This window comes from Thunnus maccoyii, chromosome 4, assembly GCF_910596095.1.
Source record: "Thunnus maccoyii chromosome 4, fThuMac1.1, whole genome shotgun sequence".
Classification (NCBI taxonomy): Eukaryota; Metazoa; Chordata; class Actinopteri; order Scombriformes; family Scombridae; genus Thunnus; species Thunnus maccoyii.
Genome location: NC_056536.1, coordinates 5,121,421 through 5,148,694, shown reverse-complemented (window position 1 = coordinate 5,148,694; position 27,274 = coordinate 5,121,421). Strand labels below are relative to the sequence as shown.

General features: G+C 41.7%; 1 protein-coding gene across 1 annotated transcript in view; it reads right to left on the bottom strand.

Moving 5' to 3' along the window:
* Positions 1 to 4,755, bottom strand: part of lamb2l (laminin, beta 2-like) — a 96,254-nt gene extending 91,499 nt beyond the window's left edge. The window contains exons 1-2 of the mRNA XM_042408126.1: positions 4,234 to 4,755; positions 3,857 to 4,017 (exon numbers count right to left, since the gene is read on the bottom strand). Coding sequence (XP_042264060.1) covers positions 3,857 to 4,017; positions 4,234 to 4,284 — 212 coding nt within the window. The 5' untranslated portion in view covers positions 4,285 to 4,755. The remainder of the gene's footprint in view (positions 1 to 3,856; positions 4,018 to 4,233) is intronic.
* Positions 4,756 to 27,274: the final 22,519 nt, after the last annotated feature.

Below are 27,274 nucleotides of genomic sequence, written 5' to 3'. Positions count from 1 at the left end.
CTGTCGATAGTATAGCATGGACATGTTATAACCCCTAAATTCCACCGGTTGCATGTGCGCCACGTTCCGGCTCCGATGCGGCTGCTGGAGCTGATCGCGGCCACTCTAGTCAATGTATCCAATTCCACCAGGCATGCCGCGGCGTGTTTCAGAAGCATCCCAGAAGCGGCTCTCTGCTCCGCTGCGCTAAAGAAGCATTGAGCATCCGGTCAATTTTCAAAATAAAACACCCCGTGCAAACTCCTGGTCGTATATCAACAATAAACACAATCAAAACAGATGAATAAAGAAACCATTTAACTACCTAGCCTACTTAACCATAGCAGAAGCACAAAAATCAAGGAAAATGACCAAATCAACGAAAGCTGAGCAACAAAATTGGGCAGTTTAGTTGCCCTGCTACTGCAGTAATTACGGTAGCCTTAAAGGTCCAGTGTATAGTATTTAGTAACATCTAAAAGAACAGACTTGGTAAAAATTGAATAGATTATTTATAAGTATATCTTAATTAGTGTCTAATCAGCTGAAAATAATAATTGTTGTGTTTTCGTTACCTTAGAAATAAGCCTTTTATATCTACATGGGAGCGGGTCCCCCTCCACGGTGGCCACCATGTTGCATCGCCATGTTTCTACAGTAGCGTAGAATGGACAAACCTAACACTGGCTCCAGTGAGGGCCTTACGCATTTTAGATTCAGTGGGCGACTACCGGAAATGCGCCGGTTTTAAAACGAAGAAGAAGAACGGACCAAACATTTCGTATTTTGAGAAGTTTTTGAAACCAAAATCTGATAAATGGAGGATCATACTTATTTAGAAAATCACAGGAGCATGAAATGTCGTCATCAAAGAAACGAAAACACGAAGAAGCTAAACGAAATCGGGACAAGCAATGGCATAAAACGAGGATAAACCCAGATGGAAATCCCTGATGAGAGAAATGTTTGCAAACTGACGCCGAAGTTTACTGCTGGACAGGTAAGAGTGTAATGTATATTTATTTTGCCCCTCTGGTAATGGTTCAAAACCTAGATGATGTACAATGTTCATTAGCAGTACATGAGTTTCCCTGAAAATAAAGGCCGCCACATAACGTTAAATATTAGCACACTTTAGCTTCAGTTTGTGCCTCTCATGGAGCTGGTGGTCTGACAAGAGACAACAGTTAGGTGACGTTGTGCTAATAACCCAACGATTTATTCATTTTCTGTGGCAGTAAGACAACACATTGACTGATAACTAAGATATTTAGCGCTGGTGATGTGCTAAAGACAGTAAGTCAGAGTAATGAGTTAGTGTGAAAGATAAACTGAGGAGAAGTCTGCTCATCACCGAGTTAATACATCCTGTGAATTTATATTTTTCACAGTGCTCCATGATTTCATTGTTTGCTCCTAATTTGTCATTTAGGAGCATGTGTACACATTTGTTTGCCTATGTAGCATATTAACTTACCCTGTAAGTCCTACTCTTGGCTAAATAGCACTATTTTCATATGTACAACTGTATAAAATGTATGAAATAGTAAATTAACTCTGTGTGTAATGGTACTGTCTTCCACAGAAGCAGTTTTCCATGCAGCTGCTGCTCTACACACAGCTCCTGGAGAAGATGAGGAAAAGCAGTGCCAGTGAATCATGGGTGTTGTTCCTGCCATGAGAGCATCTTCATCCAGAGCAGTAAATTGAATACCTTTGGTGTGGTATTGGTCTGACCCTTGTCACCTATTATATGTGCAGCAATTTGACTGCTGGAAGGTGATCAGATAAGTTTAATCACACTGCTTTTAGTGTTCAAAGAGACTAATGATTTGATAGATTATTCTGTCTTTATCAGAATCAACTCTGAAGAACACAGAATAAGCTGTCAAAATGTTTGTTTGAACAGTAAAAGCTGCATGTTGATGTTATCCTTTTATTGTCCAGATTGAAATGGATGTCCAAAAATGTTTCTGTTAAATAAAATATATTTTTATTACAAATGTCATTATTCTTAGTGTTGTTTTTTATATTTTTATTTTGTGGTTCAAACTAGTGAATTACAATTAACATAACCTGAAGTAGCAATGAAAATTAATCCATAACATATACTACAGTGCCCTGTTCTGAGGATCAGTGGTATTCCAACTTCACTACTGTTTTATGTTGCTTTATAAATATAAATAATGACAATATAAATTAATGGTGGAAGTGGTAATGACAATATACTGACTGCAGGGAAATACTGTCATTGTATAAGTATATATTAATGTTTATCATTGCAATTATCACAGCAAAACTTGATAATATTCTGATGAATATCTTTTATTTGGTAAACTTGCACATTTAAGTTGAACAAATGTGAATATATAAACAAAAAGTTTAATAATTATACAGGAAATATATAAATATATAAAATGTATAGAACAAGTATAAAATAAATAAAATATCAGAAATGTAACAAATAAATATGAGATGATTTGATGCCTTGATGATGAACAGGCAGGTGTGTGAGTACCTGAGATACTGTGTGGACGTTCCAGAGGACCTGGAGGGAAACTCAGAGGCCAGGTGTGAAACCAGTGTAATGTCTTTGGAGGACCAGGGAACTTGTCCCTGATCCTCCAAAAACAGCAACTGGGGATGACAAGTCGGTTTCCCTGGCCTAAAGAGCCATGCTGTCAATAGATGAAATGTCTATAGGCAGCATAACGGTACTCTTGGTTGTCATCCTCAGGCTTCCTGGTTTGGCCAAATACCATAATGTCCTCCCAGTACCGCCTGTGAATGCATAAAAAGCATTTTCAAGACAGTACTGGGAGAAGTGCCGTGTTATTATTACACAATCTGCAGGGTACTCTCCATAGCATTTCCTCTCCCGGTCCGTAGGCATGTCTGTACAGTTACTACAACATGGTACCCCTGACACTCCAGCAAGCGGTGAGACACCATGTCTGCACTGATGCATCATCAAGGCATCAAAAATGAACCCTGGCTGCCTCTGAAGCAGTTCACTGGTAAGCTGCCTGTGCACATCCAAGGTCATCTCTTCAAGAAGTTTATGAAAAAATAAAACACAGGAAAAACACAGATAAGGCTTTATAGGTTATACGTTTCATGATATGTTGGAAATATGGTAATGGTAGTGCAGAATATGGACTGTAGGCTGTCCAGTGTTCCCAAACATGTCTACAACAATAACATGATTTTTAAAAAAAGTCAAAATATTGCTGCTCGATACTGTTCCTATATAGTATTTATATAATCATTCAGTAGTGTTGCTGATGTTTTCAGTAGCCTCTTTTATACAGAGAACCCGCATTATAGCTGTAATGAGGATCCAAGGGGAGGACATTTCTCTTCATTTGATAACGTTAAAAGTAAAGTTAGACTTTTCTGTCGGCTTCCCGACTCATTTTAAAAGGACGAGAGAAAGAGAGAGGGAGCAGCTGTGGTCGAGTGAGCTAGAGGGTGAATGAAGAGAGGGAGCCCTAATAAAGTTAGTGAGGAAGCCGGTGAATCAGATCGATAAACGTTATTTTCTGATTGTTTCACAGCGGTTAGCTTCTAAAGCACAAACACACCCACACACCTCCTCAACCCTGCAGCTGTGCGCTGCGCCGCCTGATTTGGTCTGAATATGGGCTAAACAGAACAGCAAGGCGGATTACAGGCGCAGGATTCCCGCCTTGAACGGGCTATGTAAAAGGGGCTACTGACTCACATTACACTGATAACACATCAAACTATACAGACTACAGTAATGTAAAGCACAGAGCTGCTATGTAAATACCACTTTGTGCTGTATTGGCATTTTTAATATCGTGCAGAACGGGTATGAATATGATAAAATAATTGTATAAATAACGTCACAAACCTCAGTCGCTTCGGTCCCTTCAGAGGGTTTCCAGCCTCCTCCCCTGCTTCCGCGGTGCTGGTGTTTGCTCTCCTCCCTTGCCTGGCCCTGCCTGCAGCAGAACCGCTAACTCGCCCTCTTTCTCGCCCTCTTCCTCCTCCTCTAACCTCCGGTACTTGACTCTGCAAACGGATAATAGAATATGTAACGTTATCCTGCCAACGCTATCTCGCTATCAATAATGCTTAACTTTAGAATAAAATAACATAAGTTTTGTTTAGCATGACATTGCTAATGTTAGCTTGTATTACCAAAACAATAAAACACTCATAATTGCTATCTTACTTGTGAGCTATAACCTATAGTACTATAGACTAAATAACTAAATACATATTCACCTCATCACTTGACTTGTTAGAAATGCTCGAAGTTGTCATGGACGATGACATCTTCAGCAAATAGCTTCTCGTCCTTGAAGGCCACCGTAGCTTCTGGAACCTCTCTAAAGTCTTAGGGAGGGGAGGGATGAGCGGCAGAGTGCTTCAATCTAGAACCTCACTGTTAGAGGCCGCTAAATACCACACATATTACACACTGGACCTTTAAGGGACTTTATCGGCTTTGACTAGGCTGCTGTAATTACTGAAATTACTAAATTACTAAATTACTCCACGCCTCTGGTGGAGTAGGGAGCTGTGCAGAGGACGGATCAAAACCGTGTCGGAGCTGGAACGTGGTGCACACGCACCCCGTGGAATCCCGGGATAGGAGCTGGATACCGGACTAAAAATGGCGCCCATTCAGTCCTATAGGAATCGCTTGTGTCACTGCCGATTTGCATCACGCATGCGTGAGCAGGTCCACCATCTTGGACAGCTAAGTATGGCAACACCACTTGGACAAACAACATTAGAGTTGAGTTTGTCACTGCCCGATCTGCGTGGTGCATACGCGAGTGTAAACATAATTAAACATATATATGTAAACATATATTTTGTAAATTATTTATTTTATTACAAAGTAATTTCCAAAATATTTGAGAGGTTTTAATAGCTTTTTTGTTTGTTGTTATCTTGGAAATACAGACAAAGAGTTGTAGTTCAATACAGAACAGAGGAATGTTAGGTGTGATAAGAAGCACTCTAGCCATATGGATGAGATATTTGCCGACAAATAACGTTTGAGAGCATTGTTAGTAGGTTGTGAGTCTGTATTCAGAAAAAAATGTCCATTTCTTCTAATTCTGGCCTCACTTTGTTGAAGCTTTGATAAATTAACAGAGCAACATCAATCCAGAACTCCTGAGAGTAAATACATTAATAGAATAACTGAGAAATGGTTTCAATTTCTGTTTTAAAGAAAGGACATACTGGAGAAATATCTACTTTAAATTTATGCATTAATTTATTGCAAGGATAGTATCTATGTGATTCCTTAATTAATGTGAATTTCTTTTGGAATGAGGAATTTATTGGGGTCTGACCAAACTTTCTCTGCTGAGATTTCTGTAAAAGTTAGTTTACAAAAAAATAGTTTCCATAAAAGAGTCGATTTGGGAAAACAACTGGTCTGAGGTCAGTATTTTTTTTTTCTCATATGATGATTATTACACGTACGATCTGATAGGTCTTTCCCACCAGCTAAGAGCTTGGGAATTTCTACGTTTTTAGGGCCTTGCACTTTTGATGAGATGAATGTTTAAACACATTTAATGCTTGTTATTATTCTATGCATTTCCACTGACGCAGCTGATATCATGCCGCCTAAAAGCACGGATAGGTTGTGTAACATAGAAGAACTGCACAACTGCTTTTGTTTTGTTAAAATTCATTGTTTTCTTAACATTATTTTGAAAAAATGCTTTACTAAAATTACACAGTGATTAATGCAGAAATAAAAGGAATATGATGACACAAGGCCGCTGAATGGATAGTTTTTTATTTGCCCATGTCACAACACACACTTCTGTTTAGGCTACCTGCACCTGTGGTGAATGTAGCATGGAGAATGTAGTCCGAGTCTCTCTCACTCTTACTGCAAGCACCTTCCAGCATCCCATTCTCCAAGGGCCTCCTACCTTGCTCTCCCCACTCCCCCTATGTGATTACTTTACTAATGTGGGGCCCTACTGATTATCACTCTAACACTCCACTGTCGTCAACCCTCATATTATGGTTACTGTTGGATATTTGGGATATTGTCACCCTTTTCAGTGATGGATATGAACACTGATTAAGATGAGTTTTTTTAATTCATTCATTATCACAGACAAATGTGATCATATATCAACACAGTGCTTAATGACATACATTTATTGACACACACATCAGTTCACCTAATTACATCATATCCTATCATCATGTGCTGCATCAATACAGTAGCTGCATAGTATGGTTCAATGCATTGACATAAAGCATGATAAGCATGTATAGTTTGCATTTTTGTATGCATATTATATTATATTATATTATATTATATTATGTTATATTATATTATATTATATTATATTATATTATATTATATTATATTATATTATATTATATTATATTATGCGTATAGGGCGGCTGTGGCTCAGGAGGTAGAGCGGGTCGTCCACTAATCGGAATCCACTAATCGGAAGATCGGCGGTTCGAATCCCGGCTCCTCCAGTCCACATGCCGATGTGTCCTTGGGCAAGACACTTAACCCCAAATTGCTCCTGATGGCTGTGCCATCAGTGTATGAATGTGTGTGAATGGTTAGCTTTCTCTGATGGGCAGGTTGGGACCTTGCATGGTAACCCCTGTACCCATTCAGCGTATGAATGTGTGTGAATGGGTGAATGTGATTCGTAGTGTAAAAAGCGCTTTGAGTGGTCGGAAGACTAGAAAGGCGCTATACAAGTACAGTCCATTTATTATATGCTATATATATATATATATATATATAATATTTATTATCTATTATAAATAGATAATAAATGTGTATGTTTATCTTTATTTTTTAATTAACATTTTTACCTGGTGGGCTTAAAGGGGATGCTACCAAAAAAAAAAAAAAATCACACTATCTGGGATGGATATAAATGAGTATAGATAATTACATCTCTGCATGTTCAATTTACACTTTTCATGTTATGTTAGTGCAGCATAAAGACTATCTCTCATATAGTTATTTTCTTAGTGTTATGTGCGTGGGATAAAATATTCTGTTAACCATAAATTCACTGGTGTTCCTTTTAAACCCACCTGCTACCATTAACAAAAAAATGTTCATTTGTGAAGGAGAGATGTTCGATGTTCAATTTATGGAAATGTTCAACTTATGAGCTAGGTCTTTTTACCTACAGGGCCTTTACTCTGGCCTCCAAGGTCTCATACAAGAGATGTTTTAGCTTCACGGCGCCAGGCTAGGAGATAAGATGGTAGCCTTGGATGGGTAACAACAGCTGCCTGCATTATTTTCCAATTAGAGTTCATTCTGACACCAAGTGTCCTTGTTTCTCCCTTGCCTGGTGGTATGACCTGAACAACTCTATAAGAAGTGATTGTTTTCCTGTTTGTGCTAAGTTTTTGGTATGACTATATCCATGTGTACACGGTGCCAAAGGCTTCTCTGAGCTCAGATATATGTTTTCAATAAACTTCATATATTCAAGTGTTGGGCCTCAAACCATGAGGTCACACAGAGCCACCTGTGAGGCCTGACCACGAGGTGCTTTTTTCCTTTGTTTCCCCCGAGACAAAGGAATAGCGCCAAAATGCTGCTTACAGACAATGGGAGTCCATTGCAAACTCCATTTCCAAGGATGCTTTACGATTTTCACACCTCAGCAGAGAACAGTCAACATACAGTCTCATTGGCGGAGACGGTCCGCTGTGCAGGAGCGTCCTGATGACGCAGCCATGACATCACCGCCCCTTTAAAAACTGAACGTGCCCTGAAGCACACTCCTTTCCTATGTCACTGAGCTAGGGGTAACTTCTGTTCCTCTGAATCAGCTTGACTAAAGGGGGTACCCCACGCACGTGTTTTCCCCTCATCGAAGACTCCCCTCGCCGGACGAGACGAGACTTCGCCCGTGTTCACCAGAACACATTCCTGGATCCGAGAGAGACCGCTGCTGCAACCAGCGTCCTCAAATTCCCTCGAGAAGGAAGAAACTCGACTCTGCCGTGCTTTTTGCCGACCGTGCGAGAACAGCCACCATCTGCATCCGAGCCCAGGACAAAGCCGGACATAAAGACGGACTACACACACACCCTGCTCGCTTTCTGAAGCGACCAAGTAAGAGGCATAAGTCTGGGCAGAGGCAGTGTTAATTGTGTGTTCTTATCAGCATCAGTTACTGTTGTTTAGCATTTAGCTTTTAGCTTTATTGCTATTATTTTGTTGTGTTGTTGATGGACCGCCGAGTCCATTTTTTCATGCTTTATTCTTAGGAGTATTTTAAGTTTGCTGCCTGTTTAGTTGTGTTCACCACGCTAGACTGTTTTGTTTTTGTCCCGCTCGGGACTACCGCTGTGTTTGTGCCATCGTGAGTGAGAAAGTAAGTGCTTTGTCGGTCAGAAACCAGGCAACGTGCATTACAGACCGCCGTCCGTACACACGCTGTCTGTGGACAAAGGAACCGCTTCTCTTCCTCTCACGATCGTTCTCTCTCCGTCTTCCCTCTCTCTTCTGACTAACACATGCACGCGTGCACACATACACGCACTGACATCTTTTTGCGTATCTGATGGTCAGATAACGTCGGACAAAACTTTGCTTTGTCTTTCCTTATCCGCCATCAGACACATGTTTTTTCACAGAATTGGGTGAGTGCAAGACGCTGACCACTAGACGGCACCATCTTGCTTCTGTCTAGACTTAGACTTAGAAGATCATGGGCCTGGAGGGATAGCTCAGGGCTTCTGCCCTTTTCTATCCATAGTAGGTGGTCTTGTGTCCTTTTGGTCTTAGTTGGCGGAGGAGAGGCAGAAGGACGTGGGGGGACACATGAGATTTCAGGACACATGTGGGCCAAGGCACAAACAAGAACAGAAACAAAACAAAACAAACAAAAAAAACTTGTTTGGTGTGTTTTATTTACATTTATGTATGTGTGTGCATGTGGGTGATATTAAGCAGCAGAGGTGAAATAATATTCTGTGTATTCAGGTTTGGTTAGTCAGTCATGGGGGGTCGGTGGCTGGAGGGGCTTTGGTTAGCTGTAGAATGAATGAGAGGGGGTGTTAACTGTTAATTTTGCTTCCTTTATGGTTCTTTGGAGTGAAGGATTGTTTGTCGCTATCCTCAGGTATTTCAGTGCTATTGTTTGGTGTCTCTGTCTTAAGGTTTGGGTTATGGTGTGTATATAGTGATTGCTGATGTAGGATAGGAGTCTGTGTGCTAGTTTGAGTGCTTTGTTCTGGATTGTTTGTAGGCGTTGTAGCTGGTTATCAGAAATGGTGATCCAGGCGGGGACAGAGTATTCGAAGAGTGGTCGGATGTATGATAGGTAGACTTTGATGACTGTAGAGGGTGATGCGCCATGTTTTCCACAGAGGGCTTTGAGTCTATTGTTTGCTTTTTGTTCCAGGTTATTGACGTGCTTTGTCCAGGTCATGTTGTTTTGGAATGTGACTCCGAGGAATGTTGCTTCTTTACTGATATAGATTTTCTGGTTGTATAGTGTTAGATTGGCACTGTTGTTGGGCTGCAGGTGTGGTTTTTTAGTGAGGAGGACGCACTGTGTTTTGGCAGGGTTTAGTTTGATTCTCCACATGTTAGACCAGTTTTCTATTTCAGTTATGCATATGTGGAGTTTTTTGGCTGCTAGGTTTGGACATTTGGAACTGGACCAGTAGCAGAGGTCGTCTGCAAACTGTGAGACTTTGGCTATGGTGGCTGGGGGGTAGTATATATCAGAAATGTATAGTAGAAAGAGAAGTGGACTCAGAACTGCACCCTCTGGAACTCCTGCTTGGGGGTGAAAGGTGTTGATATGGCAGAGGCAACCTTGACATTGATTTGGCGGTTGTTAAGAAAGCTGAAGATGATGGATTGGGTGGGTTTTGGGAGTTTGAGATTTGTATCCAGTAGTCTGTATTTGAGTCCGTTGTGCCATACCTTGTCGAAAGCTTTTTCTATATCAAAGAATGTTGCCATGGTTATTTCTTTTTTGTTGAAGTTTCTGTGGATGTCTTCTGATAATCGGATGATGTTGTCTGTGGTGGCTCTCCCTTTTCTGAAGCCAGCTTGATGAATTCCTAGGAGGCCTATAGAGTTTATGTGGTTGGTGAGGCGTGAGGTGAGTATTCTTTCAAACAGTTTTCCAATGTGGCTGAGAAGGCTTATGGGGCGATAACTAGTGGCATTGTGCGGGTCTTTTCCTAGTTTATGGATCATAGTGACAACAGCAACCTTCCAAGGTGAGGGGAAATGTGCGGTTATGAGGCAGGTGGTAAAGAGCTGTCCAAGGTGCTGGAGATAAGCGGTTGGTGCTTGTTTTATCAGTATGGTGTCAACATTGTCCTCCCCCGGTGCTTTATTTTTCATCTTTTTCAAGTGCAGTTGTATTTCTTGGATGGTGACTGGCTTTGTGAGGGGATGATGTTCTGTGATGAGATTGGCTGTATTTGTCTCTTTTGTGTTGTGTTTTGCTATTTCTTTATCAACCAGGTCTTTCCATGTATTGTCAAAGTGTGGGTCATTTGGGCATGAGTGGATGTTTTCAAGATGATTACGGAAGAGTGTGGCTTTTTCTTTGTTGTCACTGATTGTGCCTGAGGATTTGATTGGTGGTGTGTTATTGTTTTCTGAATCTCCATTTACGCTCTTTATTTTTTGCCAGAAGGTCCGGGGATTTGTGTCCTGATTGAGTTTTCTGTAGAATGTGTTCCAGGTTTTCTGCTTTTGAAGGGTAAGTTGTATTTTAATAGTGTTTTGGAGTCTGTTTATTTCTGTTTTGGTTTGGGGTGATCTGAACCTTATGAATTCTCCTCTCAGCTTTCTCTTGTGTCTTATGAGTTGGAGCAGGTGAAGGGGTAATGTCTGTGTCAGTGTTTTAGCAGGGTTTTGGGGTATTGTTTCCTCTCTGGCTTGGGTGAGAAGTTGATTTGACAGCACTGCTTGTTGGTCTAGACCTTGCAGTTTTGTAGTTGTACTTCTTCCTTGGAGTTGCTTGCAGATGAAAGGAGAATGTTGTGAGGACAGGTAAGTGGTCGCTGGAGAGATGATTTTTGGAGGAGAACTTATGCAGTTTTGAAGCCAGATCAGGGGAGCATATGATCAAGTCCAGAATGTCTGTGCTGCCTGTTTGGGGGGATGTATAGGTGGGTTTGTTTGTGTTGATGATTGACAGATTTGTGCTATTCAAGATCTGTTTTAGTGCTATGCCACTTTGATTTGTTTTTCTGCAGTGGAAGTCTACATGCTTTGCATTGAGATCTCCCATTATGAGGGAGCGGCTGGGGTTAGAGATAGCGTTAAACAGTGCAGCTGAAGGTTTTATTCCAGGGGGACAGTAAATGCTGGTGACTGTAATAGGGTGATGTGAATGGATTTTCATTTTGGTTGCACTGTATTCATTTCCTTGTAGTTCTTCTGATGAGAGACTGTAATCAATTTCACTGTATTCAATGTTTTTTTTCTGATCAAGATTGCTACTCCTCCTCCATGTCCTGTCTGCCGTTCTTTTCTTATGATGTTGTAGCCAGGGATCTGAATTTGTGATTTGGTTGATAACAGTGTTTCATTTATGGAAGCCACAGAGACATTCTTCTTGTTTAGCAGTTGGATTAGCTCCTCTTTGCTTCCCCTTATTCCTCTAATATTTATGTGTAGAAAGGTGGTGAGGGCCATTATGAAGAGTGTTAGAAGGAAAAAAAGAAAATTACTGGAAATAGACATCTGTTGTCATACAGAGAATGACACACACTTCATATATTGTGTTTCCTGATGGTTTTGAGTACTTCCTCTATTTTCTTGTCGTCCATGGTGAGTTTTTTTAAGTCATCACGCAGATGAGTGAGGTGGGTGCCATCATTAGGGTGCAGGCTTGGGGGGTTAGTGGTAGTGGGTTTTCCGGCTGAGGGTTCGGCAGATGGTGTCTTTTTGTTTGATGCGGTCATGTATGAAAGGTAGACTGGACAGGTCTTGGAGGCAGCGGAGTGTTCGCCTGCACAGTTGGCACACTTGGCTTCTCGCTTTTCTTTTGTGCAGGTTTTGTGCTGGTGGTTTTCTCCACATCTCAGGCATACGACTGGGTTGGTGCAGTTGATTGAGATATGGTTGAATTGTTGGCATTTATAGCACTGTTTGGTGGTGGGTGGAGGTTGTGCCTTCTCTACTCTGTACTGAAAAAGGTCCATGTAAAAGCCCTCATGGAGAAGGCTAGCAGCTTGGTCTGGGTTGGTGAGCTGGATCTTGATGAAAGTGGTTGGCTGTTGAGTGGATTTGCTTGTAATTCTGTGTATTCTGGAGATGTAGATGTCTTGTTTGTCCAGTTCTTCTTTGACTTGTGTCTCTGTGATGTTTGTGTGAATACCTTTGATGACCAGCAGTTTTGTAGGGGTTTCAGATGGGGGCATAGAGCTGTGTTTGCATGCTAGCCTGCAAGTGAAGTGTGCTCCATTAAATGCTCCCTCGAGCCATGGTGAGAGCAGAGAGTTGAGGGAGGGAATGTCCTTGGGGAAGATGAGAATATTGCCATTCTAGTTCTAGAGGTGTGATGGGATCCATTCTTTCCAAGTTTTGGAGTGTTTTGGTGATGAAGCTGCGTACTGCTGGGGAGTTGGGGCTCTCTCTCACTTGTGTGGATTTTTGTGTTTTGGGATCTGGCACTTGTTTCTTTCTTTGTGTTCTTTCATTTGATCCAAAAGCTTCTGTCTAACCAAGAGACTGCCATATTTCTGCCATCCGGTTCTCGCGCAACGTGACTTCCTCCCATAGTCACGTCCGTGTCGCAGACCGACGTCATCACGTCAGGCCCCGTCGCCATCTTGTCACACACACGCACGCTCGCACACACACACACACACACACACACACACACACACACACACACACACACACACACACATACATTCCCCTGCATGTGTCCAACCCTGTACATAGCTGTTGTGTTTTGTTTGGTATAATTAGATTTTAGAATTGTTGTTTATTGAATGAAGCATTTGTTAACTTTGTTAATTCTGCTAAGTTTAATAAACGCTTTTATATCTTTAAAGAGAAGTTCTTCTGTCATTATTGTGTGTAATTGTGAAAAGTGGCTGATTGAAGGAGTCAGAGCTCGAATTAAACCCTTCTTTGTTCACCCTCGAATGTTGATATCTCTCAGATATTAACATTCTAGGTGAACTCCTTTTATGAGACTACCTTGTTTGGTTATTGGTCCCGGTTTCCGGGTGGTGCCCCGTATTTGTTAATTCATATAAATAATTCTATTAGTTGTCATAATTAGTTAATTATCCTTGATAATTGATAATAATTGCAAATAATCAACTGTGTTCCTCACAGATCCAACAGTTGGTGCCCGAATTATTGATTAAGGTTAACAATATCTTATTTTCATAATTCATAATTATCTATGAAAAAAGTTGCACAGTAAAGCTAAATCTAAAAGAGAATTTTAAATTAATTGACAGTTTGAACAGGTGTGGCCAGGCTTGGTTGTAAGCCCACTCACCACGTCAGGCCATGAGGCCATGAGTGGGTAAAAGATAGGGTGAGGGTTTGTGAGTGTGTGGGGCACCTTTCCAGCGTCCAGCCACAAGGGAAGGTGAGGGTGTGGGGCACCTAATTAGTGTCCTGCCACAAGAGAGTGTAAGGGTTTATACATGCGGAGTTTACTTTCAGGCCCTGCTGATCCCAACACGCTGTGAGGAAAACCTCCATGTCCTCCATCTTTTCAAACACAAACATGAAGGGGTCCTTAGCTTCAAGGTCCTCTCCCTCCAGCACCACCTTCAAGACCTTCTGCTGGTCCTCTTCCTCCAGACTCAGGAAGGTTGGCTCTTTCACCTCTCCTGCGAATACCCCTGGGTCGCTGTGGACCCACTGTACAGCCAGGTGGAGGTCCTTCATGATTTTGGGCTCCTCCTTTTAACAAAGAAAAATACCTGAGGTTGGGATTAACCTATAACATCAGCTGTTGGTATGCCATTACCATACATGAGTAACAACAACAGACGGACAAGTCAAAATATGCAGCAACAAAATGCTTGATGGAAAACTGAAGATGGCTATGAGGTGAGTGTTGGCCATACCTTCAGTGGGTTGCTGTGGGTAAGTCTGCATGGTAGCGTAAGAAGAGGCTCTAGTGTTTCGGCCAGCAGTGCCTTTGCCTCCTCTGTCCAAAAGACAAAGCGTTGACCATGCCTTTTGAATAATTAAAGTACAGTACTTTCAATGTAGTGTCATCATGAAGCGGACCAATGTTTTCCTATTAAAAAGTTATCCTACCCTTCAATGGAGAACCTCTCCATGAGCTGCACACACCACCATTTGTCGATAGACTGCATGTCACTCTGTAATACACATATAAAGTTGGTGAATTGCAATGCAACTTTTTTGTTTACCTAAGTTGCATGAATTAAACTTACTTCCGAGAAGTTAAGTGGACTGCCAGTGCAGATGCAGAGGGCATACTGTGAAATATAGAAAAAGGTAATGATTACAAAGGCTTCTGACAAACAGAAAAACATTGTGTGGAAATTGCACAAGTTTACTACGAGCATGATAACACCGCAGTGGTTTCCAGTCATTTGTTCAGGAAAGCCCTGAAAAACACAAAACTGAATCTCATACTTTGAATCAGTGTGTTAAAATTAAATGTTGCATGTCCATGTCTGTGGTAGTCTATAAATGTGACTGAGAAAGTGATCATGATGAAAACTGCTATGTACATTAGTATGACACTCAGTCAACATAACGCTTTAAAAGCATTTACGTCAAAGTCACTGCCTGTCTTCTCGGTCCATGGTCCTGGGTCAATGTGACATGCAATTTGTCTAAAAATCAAATAAAGGCACAAAGTTACATCTCTGCTGTGGATAAATCATCATAACCCTAGGTAAAGCTGTACAAGTAAATCCCTATCCCTGGGCCAAACCTTAATTGAGCTCCTATCAAAACCTTTAGCCATAGAACAAGGCTTATACTGAAACCTGTAGCCATAGAACAAGGCTTATTTCGTAACCTGAAGCCATAGAACAAGGCTTATATTGAAACCTGAAGCCATAGAACAAGGCTTATATCGAAACCTGAAGCCATAGAACAAAGCTCCTCATAAAATATGTGACTATTAAACATGAAAAGCAACAGTCTAAACAACTCCAGAAAATGTTATGGGCCACAAAACAGGGCCAACTATTTTTCTTATGTATGGACCTAAATATGTTTCTGTACGTCTCATCTCCAAAACCACCAGGGAGAAGAGAGTCAAAAAAATGATCTCCCTTTCTGCTACCAATAACACCTGCAACAGACACATTTTTACATGACCACAGTGCCAACACATTAAGCATATAACTTTGTTATGGCAGAAATTCAATGTGTCTGAGTGTTATCGATTTTCACTCAACACATAGCAAGTAGTGATCTGCTCGATCTGGTTGTGTGCTCCATGCAGGAAACAAAATAGCATTCTTTGAGCCCATGTTGTCCTGGTATTATTGGAATATAAATACATGTATTAATAATTTAATGCATTTGTGTACAAATGTACAAAAGTATGAGTATTGCACAAAAACTCACCGGCGGGCCAACCAGGGTGTCCACAGTAGTGGTTTTCCATGTGGGCACAACAAACATGTCCACAATGTGAACCTCTTTTCCCCATTCAGAGCAGTATTGATCATTACTTCTATGCAAATAAACCTACACAAACCATATACACTGAAGTTTATGAGACTAAAACAAATTACATGTCTCTGAGCAGCCTCTCCCACAATCTTCAGACAGGCATTTCCAATCTAAAAGTAATTAAATTAAATAATTAATTAATTACATGATCGACCCAACTTCAATGTGATATTCTCTTGAGTTTAAATCTAAGTGAGTGAGGTACAGCAACATTAATATACTCACATTGGAATCCATGCACCGGCTCAAACCCAAAGACCAGAATTCCTCACGGAAGAGGCAGACATCCCCATCTTTGATTATGATTTCCCCCGCAGGACGACTGGTGTCCAGGACATATTTCAGCTAAAATGGAATTCAGTATTATACCATGAGTTATCCAAACACTTGAGCAACCCCCTCTCATCCTAAACGCACAATGAGTTGGCTTGAGTCAATCATTAATATGATTATGATTAGATGGATAAGTCACTTGCCTGTTTATCCTGAAGAGGACCCAAGTCCTTCTCCCATTTCTCATCATACGATTTTTGTTGTCTTCCTTGTGCCCTTTCAATGTTGTGAAAAACCTACAAAAACAGTAAATTAAATTTAAAATTCTTTCATATTAGACATCCATTGTCCATTGTATTTTGAAAGGGCACTGACCTCGTTCAACATCTTCATCTCCATCACTATGGTGTCAATGTCCTCATCTGGATCTCCAACCTCAAAACTGTCTGCCATGGGACAGGCATTCATGACCTCAGGTGAGTGAGGATGCCGGTGAAACATCAACAAATAGGGAGTATGCCTTGTGGAAGCCTGGATACAGGCTTCCACAAGGCAAGTTCAGCATTAATGCATTTAGCATTAAATGTAAAAGTAAAAATCATTATTACATGACAAACCAAGAGGAAAATGAACACCCACCTGCAAAGCTGTGTTTATGCCATACACAACTGCAGGTAGGTGGAGGTCCCAATTGTTGTGGGTCTTGTTGACATATTTCCTCAAAGCACGCTTTATATTTTGATTTGCTCTTTCATCCTTAACATTCCAAAAGAGTTCATGAAATATATTTAATAATCTTTTTTCTTTCAAAAGTCACAAGACAGGTATGAATTACATAAAAAAAAAGAAAAATTTCGTTACCTGCCCGTTTGTCTTGGGGTGATATGCACTGGAGATTGAATGTTTTATTCTTAGAATCTGGAAGATTCTCTCATTCAACTGTGGATGGTTCAGTAACAGAAATAGTTACAATGGTTCTGACAATGATGAATGATTTTACGCAGGAAAAAAAATAGCAAGAGGAAAGAAGGCTATCAATGTGTTAAAAAGATAATAATAATAATAATTCATAAACAAGGTAAGATAGCAACAAAATGATACCCATGTTAAAATAAACAAGGTATACCTTCATAAGGGTTAGTACTTTATAGTGTAATAATTATAAGTATTGTTTGTATTTTTATGCTGAGAGCATGTTTTTGAATGGTACCTCATTGACGAACTCCTTGCCTTGGTCAGTGATGATTTTCCTGACCATGCCGAAAGAGTACATCTTGCCCAAAATGGCTGCAGACACTTCACTTGCACTCTTACATGTGAGGGGCTCAGCGGCAACCCACTTGGTGTACAGGTCTGTCATGGTCATCACATATTTGTTTCCTCTAGCTGTTTCAGGTAGTGGGCCAATAAGGTCCAAGCCTTCTACCTCCCAAGCTTCTTTCACCTGAGGAAATATTTCCTGTTAACTTGTTGGGCCTCCACATACAGTCAGACAAAGATGGGCCTACATGGAAACCCTGAGGCCTGGCCACGAGGCCGCCTTTGTTCTCCTGAAACAAAGGATCAGCACCAAAAGGCTGATCACTAACTCCATTCCCCAGCGTGCACCATTTCGCACCTAGGTGCTAAGTAGGAAATGGTCCCAACACAGTCTCTGATTGGCAGAGACGCACCAACATTACGGGGAGTCATGGCAATGGAGCCGTGACGTCATTCCCCTTTAAAACACGGAGCGGGAGAGAATCTCGTCCTCTTTCAGGTACTCTTGCTTAGGAGAAGGTTCGCCTTTTCGATCAGCTGGATCGCCAATGAAGGGGACTCGTACACGTGTGCTATTCCCCCCTTTTCTTTTGGAGTTTCTCCCCTCGCTGGACGAGACGAGACCTCGACCCGTGCTGCACTCTGAAGAGTGTGTGTTTTAAGTTGCTGCCTGTTTAGTTTGTGTTCACCACGCTAAACTGTTTGTGTTATCCCATTCGGAATTTCTGTGTTTGTGCCACCGCAAGTGGAGAGTAAGTTGCTTTGTCAGTCCACAACCAGACAATGTGCGTACCGACTACCGTCCGTACTCCCGCTCTCTGTAGACAAAGCAACCGCTACTCTCCCCTCACGGTCGCGGGACTGAGAGTCGATCTCCCTTCCTCTCTTTCCTTCTCTTACTAACACACACACACACACACGCACATACACTTACACATCCACCTAACCACACACGTTTTCCACACATCTGATAGTCAGATAACAGAGGGCCATAGCGCCGTCTTGCCCCTTTGTTAGACACGTGAGTCATCAGACACGTGAGTGCATCAGACACGTGAGTGCAGAAACGCCACCGACCACCGGTCGGCGCTATCTTCTATTGTTAACCGGAACTCTGTGGCGTCTTCCGCCGGTTGTTCTCACGTGACACGACTTCCCCCGGAAGCTGCACCATCTTGAGTCACTTGTATCGTCACGTGATCCACGTCGGCCATCTTGTGACTCACACGTACATACACACACACACACACGCACACATACACACTTACACATACTCTTACATCCTCTCTCTCTCACACACACATGCTTCAGTTTACCTATTTACCTTTACACAGCTGCTGTTTTATATGTGTTTTTCGCTAGTATTAGTTGGTAGTATAGTATTTATTGATTGAAGCAATTGTTGACCCTGTTAACTCTTGTGGAAGTTAATAAATACTATTTATAGCTTTAAAGAGAAGTTTCTTTTCATTATTGTGCATCTGTTATTGTGATAAGTGGCTGATTGAGGGAGTCAGTGCTCGGACTTTCACCTTCACCATTCACTTAGAGGTACTGATACACCAGGTATTAGCTCCCCTTAAGTGAATAATTTGTTTATGAGACTACCTTTACAGTTGATTATTAGTCCCGGTCTCCCGGTGGTGCCCCGCATTATTAACTAAGTTAATAATTTTTAATTTCATAATTCATAATTATCTGTGATAATTATAAATTATAGCTAATAACCAAACGCACTCCTTTCAAGCCCAACAAACTTATTTAACCACATTTCCCTTTGTTCAGCATAAGTTTGGCATGCACTACCTTGATAGAGTGCAAAACTGGTGTCTGTGTCTTGATGGGGTCATTTAACTGGCAGCGATGACAACATCTCACCTGAGACAAGAATTAATGACTTGCTAATTTTCTTTCATAATTACACTTTGAATGATTGTCTTGTAATTACTGAATATCTAAAATCCGTATGGTGTCTTGCAAAATTCATGTATTATAAACTGACTGTTCTGTATCCCAGCACACTCAAATCAAAACCATTTCCCCAGGAAAAAAGCAATATGTATATCACATGCTGCAGGACAAAGTACAATCATAACTTATCCTGTCAGTCACGTCTCTATTAAGGGTTGACCAGTAGTATCCAGCAATAACCCTGTTTCTGGTGCCTCTTGTTGGGACAGGCAGGAGTGCGTTTGGTTATTAGTAATAATTCATAATTATCATAGATAATTATCATAGATAATTATGAATTTGAAAGATTATTAATATCAATCAATAATTTGGGCACCAACTGTTGGATCTGTGAGGAGCACAGTTGATTACTTGCAATAATTATCAATTATCAATGATAATTAACCAATTATAACAATTCATAGAATTATTAATATGAATTAACAAATACGGGGCACCACCTGGAAACCGGGACCAACAACCAAACAAGGTAGTCTCATAAGAGGAGTTCACCTAGAATGTTAATATCTGAGAGATAAACATTCAAGAGTGAACAAAGAAGGGTTGAATTCGAGCTCTGACTCCTTCAATCTGCCACTTTTCACAATATGTTACACACAATGACAAAAGAACTACTCTTTAAAGATATAACAGTATTTATTAAACTTAGAAAGGTTAACAAAGTTAACAAATGCTCTGATCAATAAACTACTATTCTAAAATCTAATCTACCAAAGCAAAACAAACAGCTATGTACAGGGTTGAACACATGCAGGGGAATGCGTGTGTGTGTGTGTGTGTGTGAGAGAGAGAGAGAGAGAGAGTGTGGGGGTGTGTGTGTGTGTGTGTGTGAGAGAGAGAGAGAGTGTGGGGGTGTGTGTGAGACAAGATGGCGACGGGGCCTGATGTGATGACGTTGTCGGTCTGCGACGCAGACGTGACTATGGGAGGAAGTCACGTCGCACGAAAACCGGATGGCGGAAGTATGGCGGTGTCTTGGTAAGACAATAGCAAGATGGTGCTGCCTGGTGGTCGAGAAACACAAAACAGTCTAGCATGGTGAACACAACTATACAGGCAGCAAACTTTAAATACTCCTAAGAGTAAAGCAGAGCAAATGGACACGGCGGTCCGTCAACTCACGCAACAAGAAACAATAGCAATAAAGCTAAAAAGCTAAATGATGAACAACAGCACTGATGCTGAAAAGAACACACAACTAACACTGCCTCTGCCCAGACTTAAGCCTCTTACTTGGTCACTTCAGAAAGAGAGCAGGGTATATGTGAAGTCCGTCTTTCTGTCCAGTTCTGTCCGGCTCGGATGCAGATGGTGGCCATGCTGCTGTCGGCGAGCTTATCGGCGGCTGATTCTCGGCAGCACGGCAGAGAAAACAGCAGAGTCGACTCAGTGAAGAAGAGCGGGGCAGAGAAGTTCCACGTCCTCCTGAAGAAACTCCGTTTCCTACTCCTGAAGGGGAATTTGAGGGCGCTGGTTGCAGCAGCACTCTCTCTCGGATCCAGGGATAGTGTTCAAGTGAACACGGGCGATGTCTCGTCTCGTCCAGCGAGGGGAGTCTTCAGTGAGGGGAAAAACACGTGCGTGGGGTACCTACATTAGTGAAGCTGATTAACAGGAGGACAATGCCCCTCCTAGCTCAGTTCACAATGAAGGCGTATATTTCAGGGCGTGCTCTGATTTAAAAGGGGTGGTGATGTCATGGCTGTGTCATCAGGACGCTCCGCTGTGCAGGAGCATCTCTGCCAATGAGAGACTGTTTGTTGACTGTTCCCTGCTGAGGTGTGAAAATTGCAAAGCAAAGGAGTTTGCAATGGACTCCTTTTGTCCGTAAGCAACGTTCTTTTGGTGCTGTTCCTTTGTCTCAGGGGGACAAAGGAAAGAGCACCTCGTGGTCAGGCCTCAGCAGGTACATGTAGGCCTTTTCTGTGTGACCTTGTGGTTTGAGGCCCAACACTCTCAAACCATGATGGTTGCCGGCTCCAGGGTTATCATGGCACTCTATGAGGGCAGACCTCTTTTCTTCCTCGGTCAACACTACCAAACGCATGTAGCGTTGATTCGACCCGATGTAAAACAACTGGCCATCTACACACAAAAAAGAACTTAGTAACCTTACTACTAACGTAGGGTGACATATTTTAGAAAAGACCGACTCTCTCTTCAGCATGACAGCTAACCGTTAGCATACTGACAGGTTCATTCATACAGAGCTGCAAGCGTCGTAGCAACAGCCTTGACAACGACAAATTAAATGACTGACACACCTACACACAAGTCAGACGCATGGTGTATTGTTTATCTTTTCATATTGGGTTAACTTGGGTGAGATAACGTTAATGAGTAGGACAGATCATGATAAACGTCTATGTAAGTGCTGAAAACAAGTATAATAATATAATTATTATTTTAATTGTGGTGAAAACCAGGACAGTTTGGTAATGAATGTTGAAAACCGGGATATTTTAGGATTTTACAGATATTCGTCGGGACTCGGGACACCCAACTCGAAATTGTTAACTTAACCTACTGTGCATACTGGCCGAATGAGCTTACCTTTAATTATAAAGTTGGAAGCGGCACAGCGCATTTCACTTCGCTCCATCCTGGAAAGACTGGAGTGAAATACACCATTGCAGATGTAATCTCTCAAAAGATGATAATATTTGAAAGTTTTCATTGTTGTGGATGTAGTAATACTGTAACGTTAGATACCGAGCAGTGACAGAAGCTGTTAAACTCAACTTTAATGTTGTTTGTCCAAATGGAGTTGCCGTATGTAGCTGTCTAAGATAGTGCACATGCACAGTGCAGATCAGGCAGTGATGTGCATGCTGTGGCGATCAATCCCACAGAATAAAAAAAATTAATAATAATAAGGATTTGAAAGTTTTGTATCAGTTTGGTATCTGTGCTATGTTCGTGACTAAGCAAATACCTTACATTCATGCTTTAAATATATATTATGTTTTGGTATGCGATTGCCCATTTTGTTTTTTGTTGTTTTTTTTACTTACTTCCACACCCCACTAGTCCAGTCAGCCAGTGAGTTCGCTCCATGTTGCCACTCCCTCGGAGTCCCGCCTCTTCCGTTTTTCGTACCAGGAGATTTAATTCAGTATGGCGGGAGTCACCGGCAGGTGAACAGCAGGAGAGAAACCCTCGTGAGTCATCCATGTCCGGAGTAAGCCTATCCTTGACCATCAGCGCGCGTTTCAGTCCGCGTCGTTAAAATCCACCTTGGTTGCCCTCGAGCCGTGGATACTGCAGCCTCTCTTCTTATCTCCACGAACACACCGAACCGTCCGTGTTTTCAACTCCGGACAACGCACGTTTCCACACTTCCCCTGAACAGTGAGTCGGCTAAAGCCGGGTGACTTCACTGTGCTCTTTTCGTTATCTTTATGCTTATGGAGAAATGGGTAGAATTTGTAAGACTGGTCGTCAGCTGAAAAATGAGTAAAACGAGTAAGTGCCGGGGGCTACCCGAAAAATGGCAGAAAAAGGGTGAAAATGAAAACAGCGTCGGACCATCCCGAAAACATGATAGAATGAATACGGGATGGGTGTTTATGGAAAAAATGTGTAGAATTAGTAAGATTGGTCGTCGGTCGAAAAATGTGTAAAATGAGCAAGGGCCGGGGGTTACCCAAAAAATGAGTAAAATGAGTAAGGGCCGGGGGTTACCGGAAAAATGGCAGAAAAACGATGAAAACGAAAATCGTGTCGGATCTTCCCGAAAACGTGATAGAATGAATACGGGATGGGTGTTTATGGAGAAATGGGTAGAATTTTTAAGATTGGTCGTCGGCTGAAAAATGAGTAAAACGAGTAAGGGCCGGGGGCTACCCGAAAAATGGCAGAAAAAGTATAAAAATTAAAATGGCGTCGGATTTTCCCGAAAACATGATAGAATGAATACGGGATGGGTGGTTATGGAGAAATTGGTAGAATTAGTAAGATTGGTCATCGGCCGCAAAATGGGTAAAATGACAAAGGGCCGGGGGTTACCAGAAAAATGGCAGAAAAACGATGAGAACGAAAATCGCGTCGGATCTTCCCGAAAACATGATAGAATGAATACGGGATGGGTTTATATGGAGAAATAGGTAGAATTAGTAAGATTGGTCATCCGCCTAAAAATGGGTAAAACGAGTAAGGGCCGGGGGTTACCCGAAAAATGGCAGAAAAACTGTAAAAATTAAAATGGCGTCGGATCTTCCCGAAAACATGATAGAATGTATACGGGATGGGTTTATATGGAGAAATGGGTAGAATTAGTAAGATTGGTCGTCGGCCGAAAAATGGGTAAAACGAGTTAGGGCCGACCCGAAAAATGGCAGAAAAACGATGAAAACGAAAATGGTGTCGGATCTTCCCGAAAACGTGATAAAATGAATAAGCGGTGGGTGTTTATGGAGAAATAGGAAGAATTAATAAGATTGGTTGTCGGTCGAAAAATGGGTACAACGATTAAGGGCCGGGGTTTACCCAAAAAATGTGTAAAACGAATAAGGGCTGGGGGTTACCCGAAAAATGGCAGAAAAAACGATAAAATGAAAATGGCGTCGACTCTTCCCGAAAAAATGATAGAATGAATACAGGATGGGTGTTTATGGAGAAATGGGTAGAATTAGTAAGATTGGTCGTCGGCCGAAAAATGAGTAAAACGAGTAAGGGCCGGGGGTTACCCGAAAAATGGCAGAAAAACGATGAAAACGAAAATGGTGTCGGATCTTCCCGAAAACGTGATAAAATGAATACGGGGTGGGTGTTTATGGAGAAATAGGTAGAATTAGTAAGATTGGTCGTTGATCGAAAAATGTGTAAAATGAGCAAGGGCCGGGGGTTACCCGAAAAATGGGTAAAACGAGTAAGGGCCGGGAGCTACCGGAAAAATGGCAGACAAATGATAAATATGAAAATGGCATCGACACTTCCCGAGAACATGATAAAATGAATACAAGATGGGTGGTTATGGAGAAATGGGTAGAATTAGTAAGATTGGTCGTCGGTCGCAACATGGGTAAAACGAGTAAGGGCCGGGGGTTACCGGAAAAATGGCAGAAAAACGGTGAAAATGAAAATGGCGTCAGGTCTTCCCGAAAACATGATAGAATGAATACGGGATGTGTGTTTATGGAGAAATGGGTAGAATTAGTAAGATTGGTTGTCGACCGAAAAATGGGTAAAACGAGTAAGGGCCGGGGGTTACCCGAAAAATGGCAGAAAAACTGTAAAAATTAAAATGGCGTCGACTCTTCCCGAAAACATGATAGAATGTATACGGGATGGGTTTATATGGAGAAATGGGTAGAATTAGTAAGATTGGTTGTCGGCCGAAAAATGGGTAAAACGAGTAAGGGCCGAGGATTACCCGAAAAATGGCAGAAAAACGATGAAAACGAAAATGGTGTCGGATCTTCCCGAAAACGTGATAAAATGAATATGAGGTGGGTGTTTATGGAGAAATAGGAAGAATTTGTAAGATTGGTTGTCGGTCGAAAAATGGGTACAACGATTAAGGGCCGGGGTTTACCCAAAAAATTGGTAAAACGAATCAGGGCCGGGGGTTACCCGAAAAATGGCAGAAAAATGGTTAAAATGAAAATGGCGTTGACTCTTCCCGAAAAAATGATAGAATGAGTACGAGATGGGTGTTCATGGGGAAATGGGTAGAATTAGTAAGATTGGTCGTCGGCCGAAAAATGAGTAAAACGAGTAAGGACCCGGGCTTACCCGAAAAATGGCAGAAAAACGATGAAAATGAAAATGGTGTCGGATCTTCCTGAAAACGTGATAAAATGAATACAGGGTGGGTGTTTATGGAGAAATAGGTAGAATTAGTAAGATTGGTTGTCGGTCGAAAAATGTGTAAAATAAGCAAGGGCCGGGGGTTACCCAAAATATGAGTAAAACGAGTAAGGGCCGGGAGCTACCGGAAAAATGGCAGACAAATGATAAATATGAAAATGGCATCGACTCTTACCGAGAACATGATAAAATGAATACAAGATGGGTGGTTATGGAGAAATGGGTAGAATTAGTAAGATTGGTCGTCGGTCGCAACATGGGTTAAACGAGTAAGGGCCGGGGGTTACCGGAAAAATGGCAGAAAAACTGTGAAAATGAAAATGGCGTCAGGTCTTCCCGAAAACATGATAGAATGAATACGGGATGTGTGTTTATGGAGAAATGGGTAGAATTAGTAAGATTGGTCGTCGACCGAAAAATGGGTAAAACGAGTAATGGCCGGGGTTTACCCGAAAAATGGGTAAAACGAGTAAGGGCCGGGGGCTACCCGAAAAATGGCAGAATAACGATGGAAACGAAAATGGCGTCGGATCATCCCGAAAATATCATAAAATGAATACGGGGTGGGTGTTTATGGAGAAATAGGTAGAATTAGTAAGATTGGTCGTCGGTCGAAAAATGGGTAAAACGAGTAATGGCCGGGGGTTACCCGAAAAATAGCAGAAAAACTATAAAAATTAAAATGGCGTCGGATTTTCCCGAAAACATGATAGAATGAATACGGGATGGGTGTACATGGAGAAATGGGTAGAATTAGTAAGATTGGTCATCCGCCTAAAAATGGGTAAAACGAGTAAGGGCCGGGGCTTACCCGAAAAATGGCAGAAAAATGGTAAAAATTAAAATGGCGTCAGATCATCCTGAAAACATCATAAAATGAATGCGGGGTGGTTGTTCATGGAGAAATCGGTAGAATTAGTAAGATTGGTCATCGGTCGAAAAATGGGTAAAACGAGAAAGGGCCGGGGGCTACCCAAAAAATGGGTAAAACGAGTAAGGGCCGGGACTTATCAGAAAAATGGCAGAAAAACGATGAAAACGAAAATGGTGTCGGATCTTCCCGAAAACGTGATAAAATGAATACGAGGTGGGTGTTTATGGAGAAATGGGTAGAATTAGTAAGATTGGTCGTCAACCGAAAAATGGGTAAAACGAGTAATGGCCAGGGTTTACCCAAAAAATGGGTAAAACGAGTAAGGGCCGGGGGTTACCCGAAAAATGGCAAAAAAACGATGGAAACGAAAATGGCGTCGGATCATCCCGAAAACATCATAAAATGAATACGGGGTGGGTGTTTACGGAGAAATAGGTAGAATTAGTAAGATTGGTCGTCGGCCGAAAAATGGGTAAAACGAGTAAGGGCCGGGGGTTACCCGAAAAATGGCAGAAAAACTGTAAAAATTAAAATGGCGTCGGATCTTCCCGAAAACATGATAGAATGAATACGGGATGGGTCTATATGGAGAAATGGGAAGAATTAGTAAGATTGGTCGTCGGCCAAAAAATGGGTAAAACGAGTAAGGGTTGGGGCTAACCCGAAAAATGGCTGAAAAAGGGTGAAAATAAAAACAGCATCGGATCTTCCAAAAAACGTGATAAAATGAATACGGGGTGGTTGGTTATGAAAAAATAGGTAGAATTAGTAAGATTGGTCGTCGGCCGAAAAATGAGTAAAACGAGTAATGGCCGGGACTTACCCGAAAAATGGGTAAAAACGAGTAAGGGCCGGGGCTTACCCGAAAAATGGGTAAAACGAGTAAGGGCCGGGGGTTACCGGAAAAATGGCAGAAAAACGGTGAAAATGAAAATGGCGTCGGATCTTCCCGAAAACATGATAGAATGAATACGGGGTGGGTGTTTATGGAGAAATAGGTAGAATTAGTAAGATTGGTCGTCGGTCGAAAAATGTGTAAAATGAGCAAGGGCCGGGGGTTACCTAAAAAATGGCAGAAAAATGGTAAAAATTAAAATGGCGTCGAATCTTCCCGAAAACATGATAGAATGAATACGGGATGGGTGTTTATGGAGAAATGGGTAGAATTAGTAAGATTGATCGCCGGCCGGAAGATGCGTAAAACGAGTAAGGGCCGGGGGTTACCGAAAAAATGGCAGAAAAACAATAAAAATGAAAATGTCGTCGCGCCTTCCCGAAAACATGATAAAATGAATACAAGATGGGTGGTTATGGAGAAATGGGTAGAATTAGTAAGATTGGTCATCGGTCGAAAAATGGGTAAAACGAGTAAGGGCCGGGGGTTACCCGAAAAATGGCAGAAAAATGGTAAAAATTAAAATGGC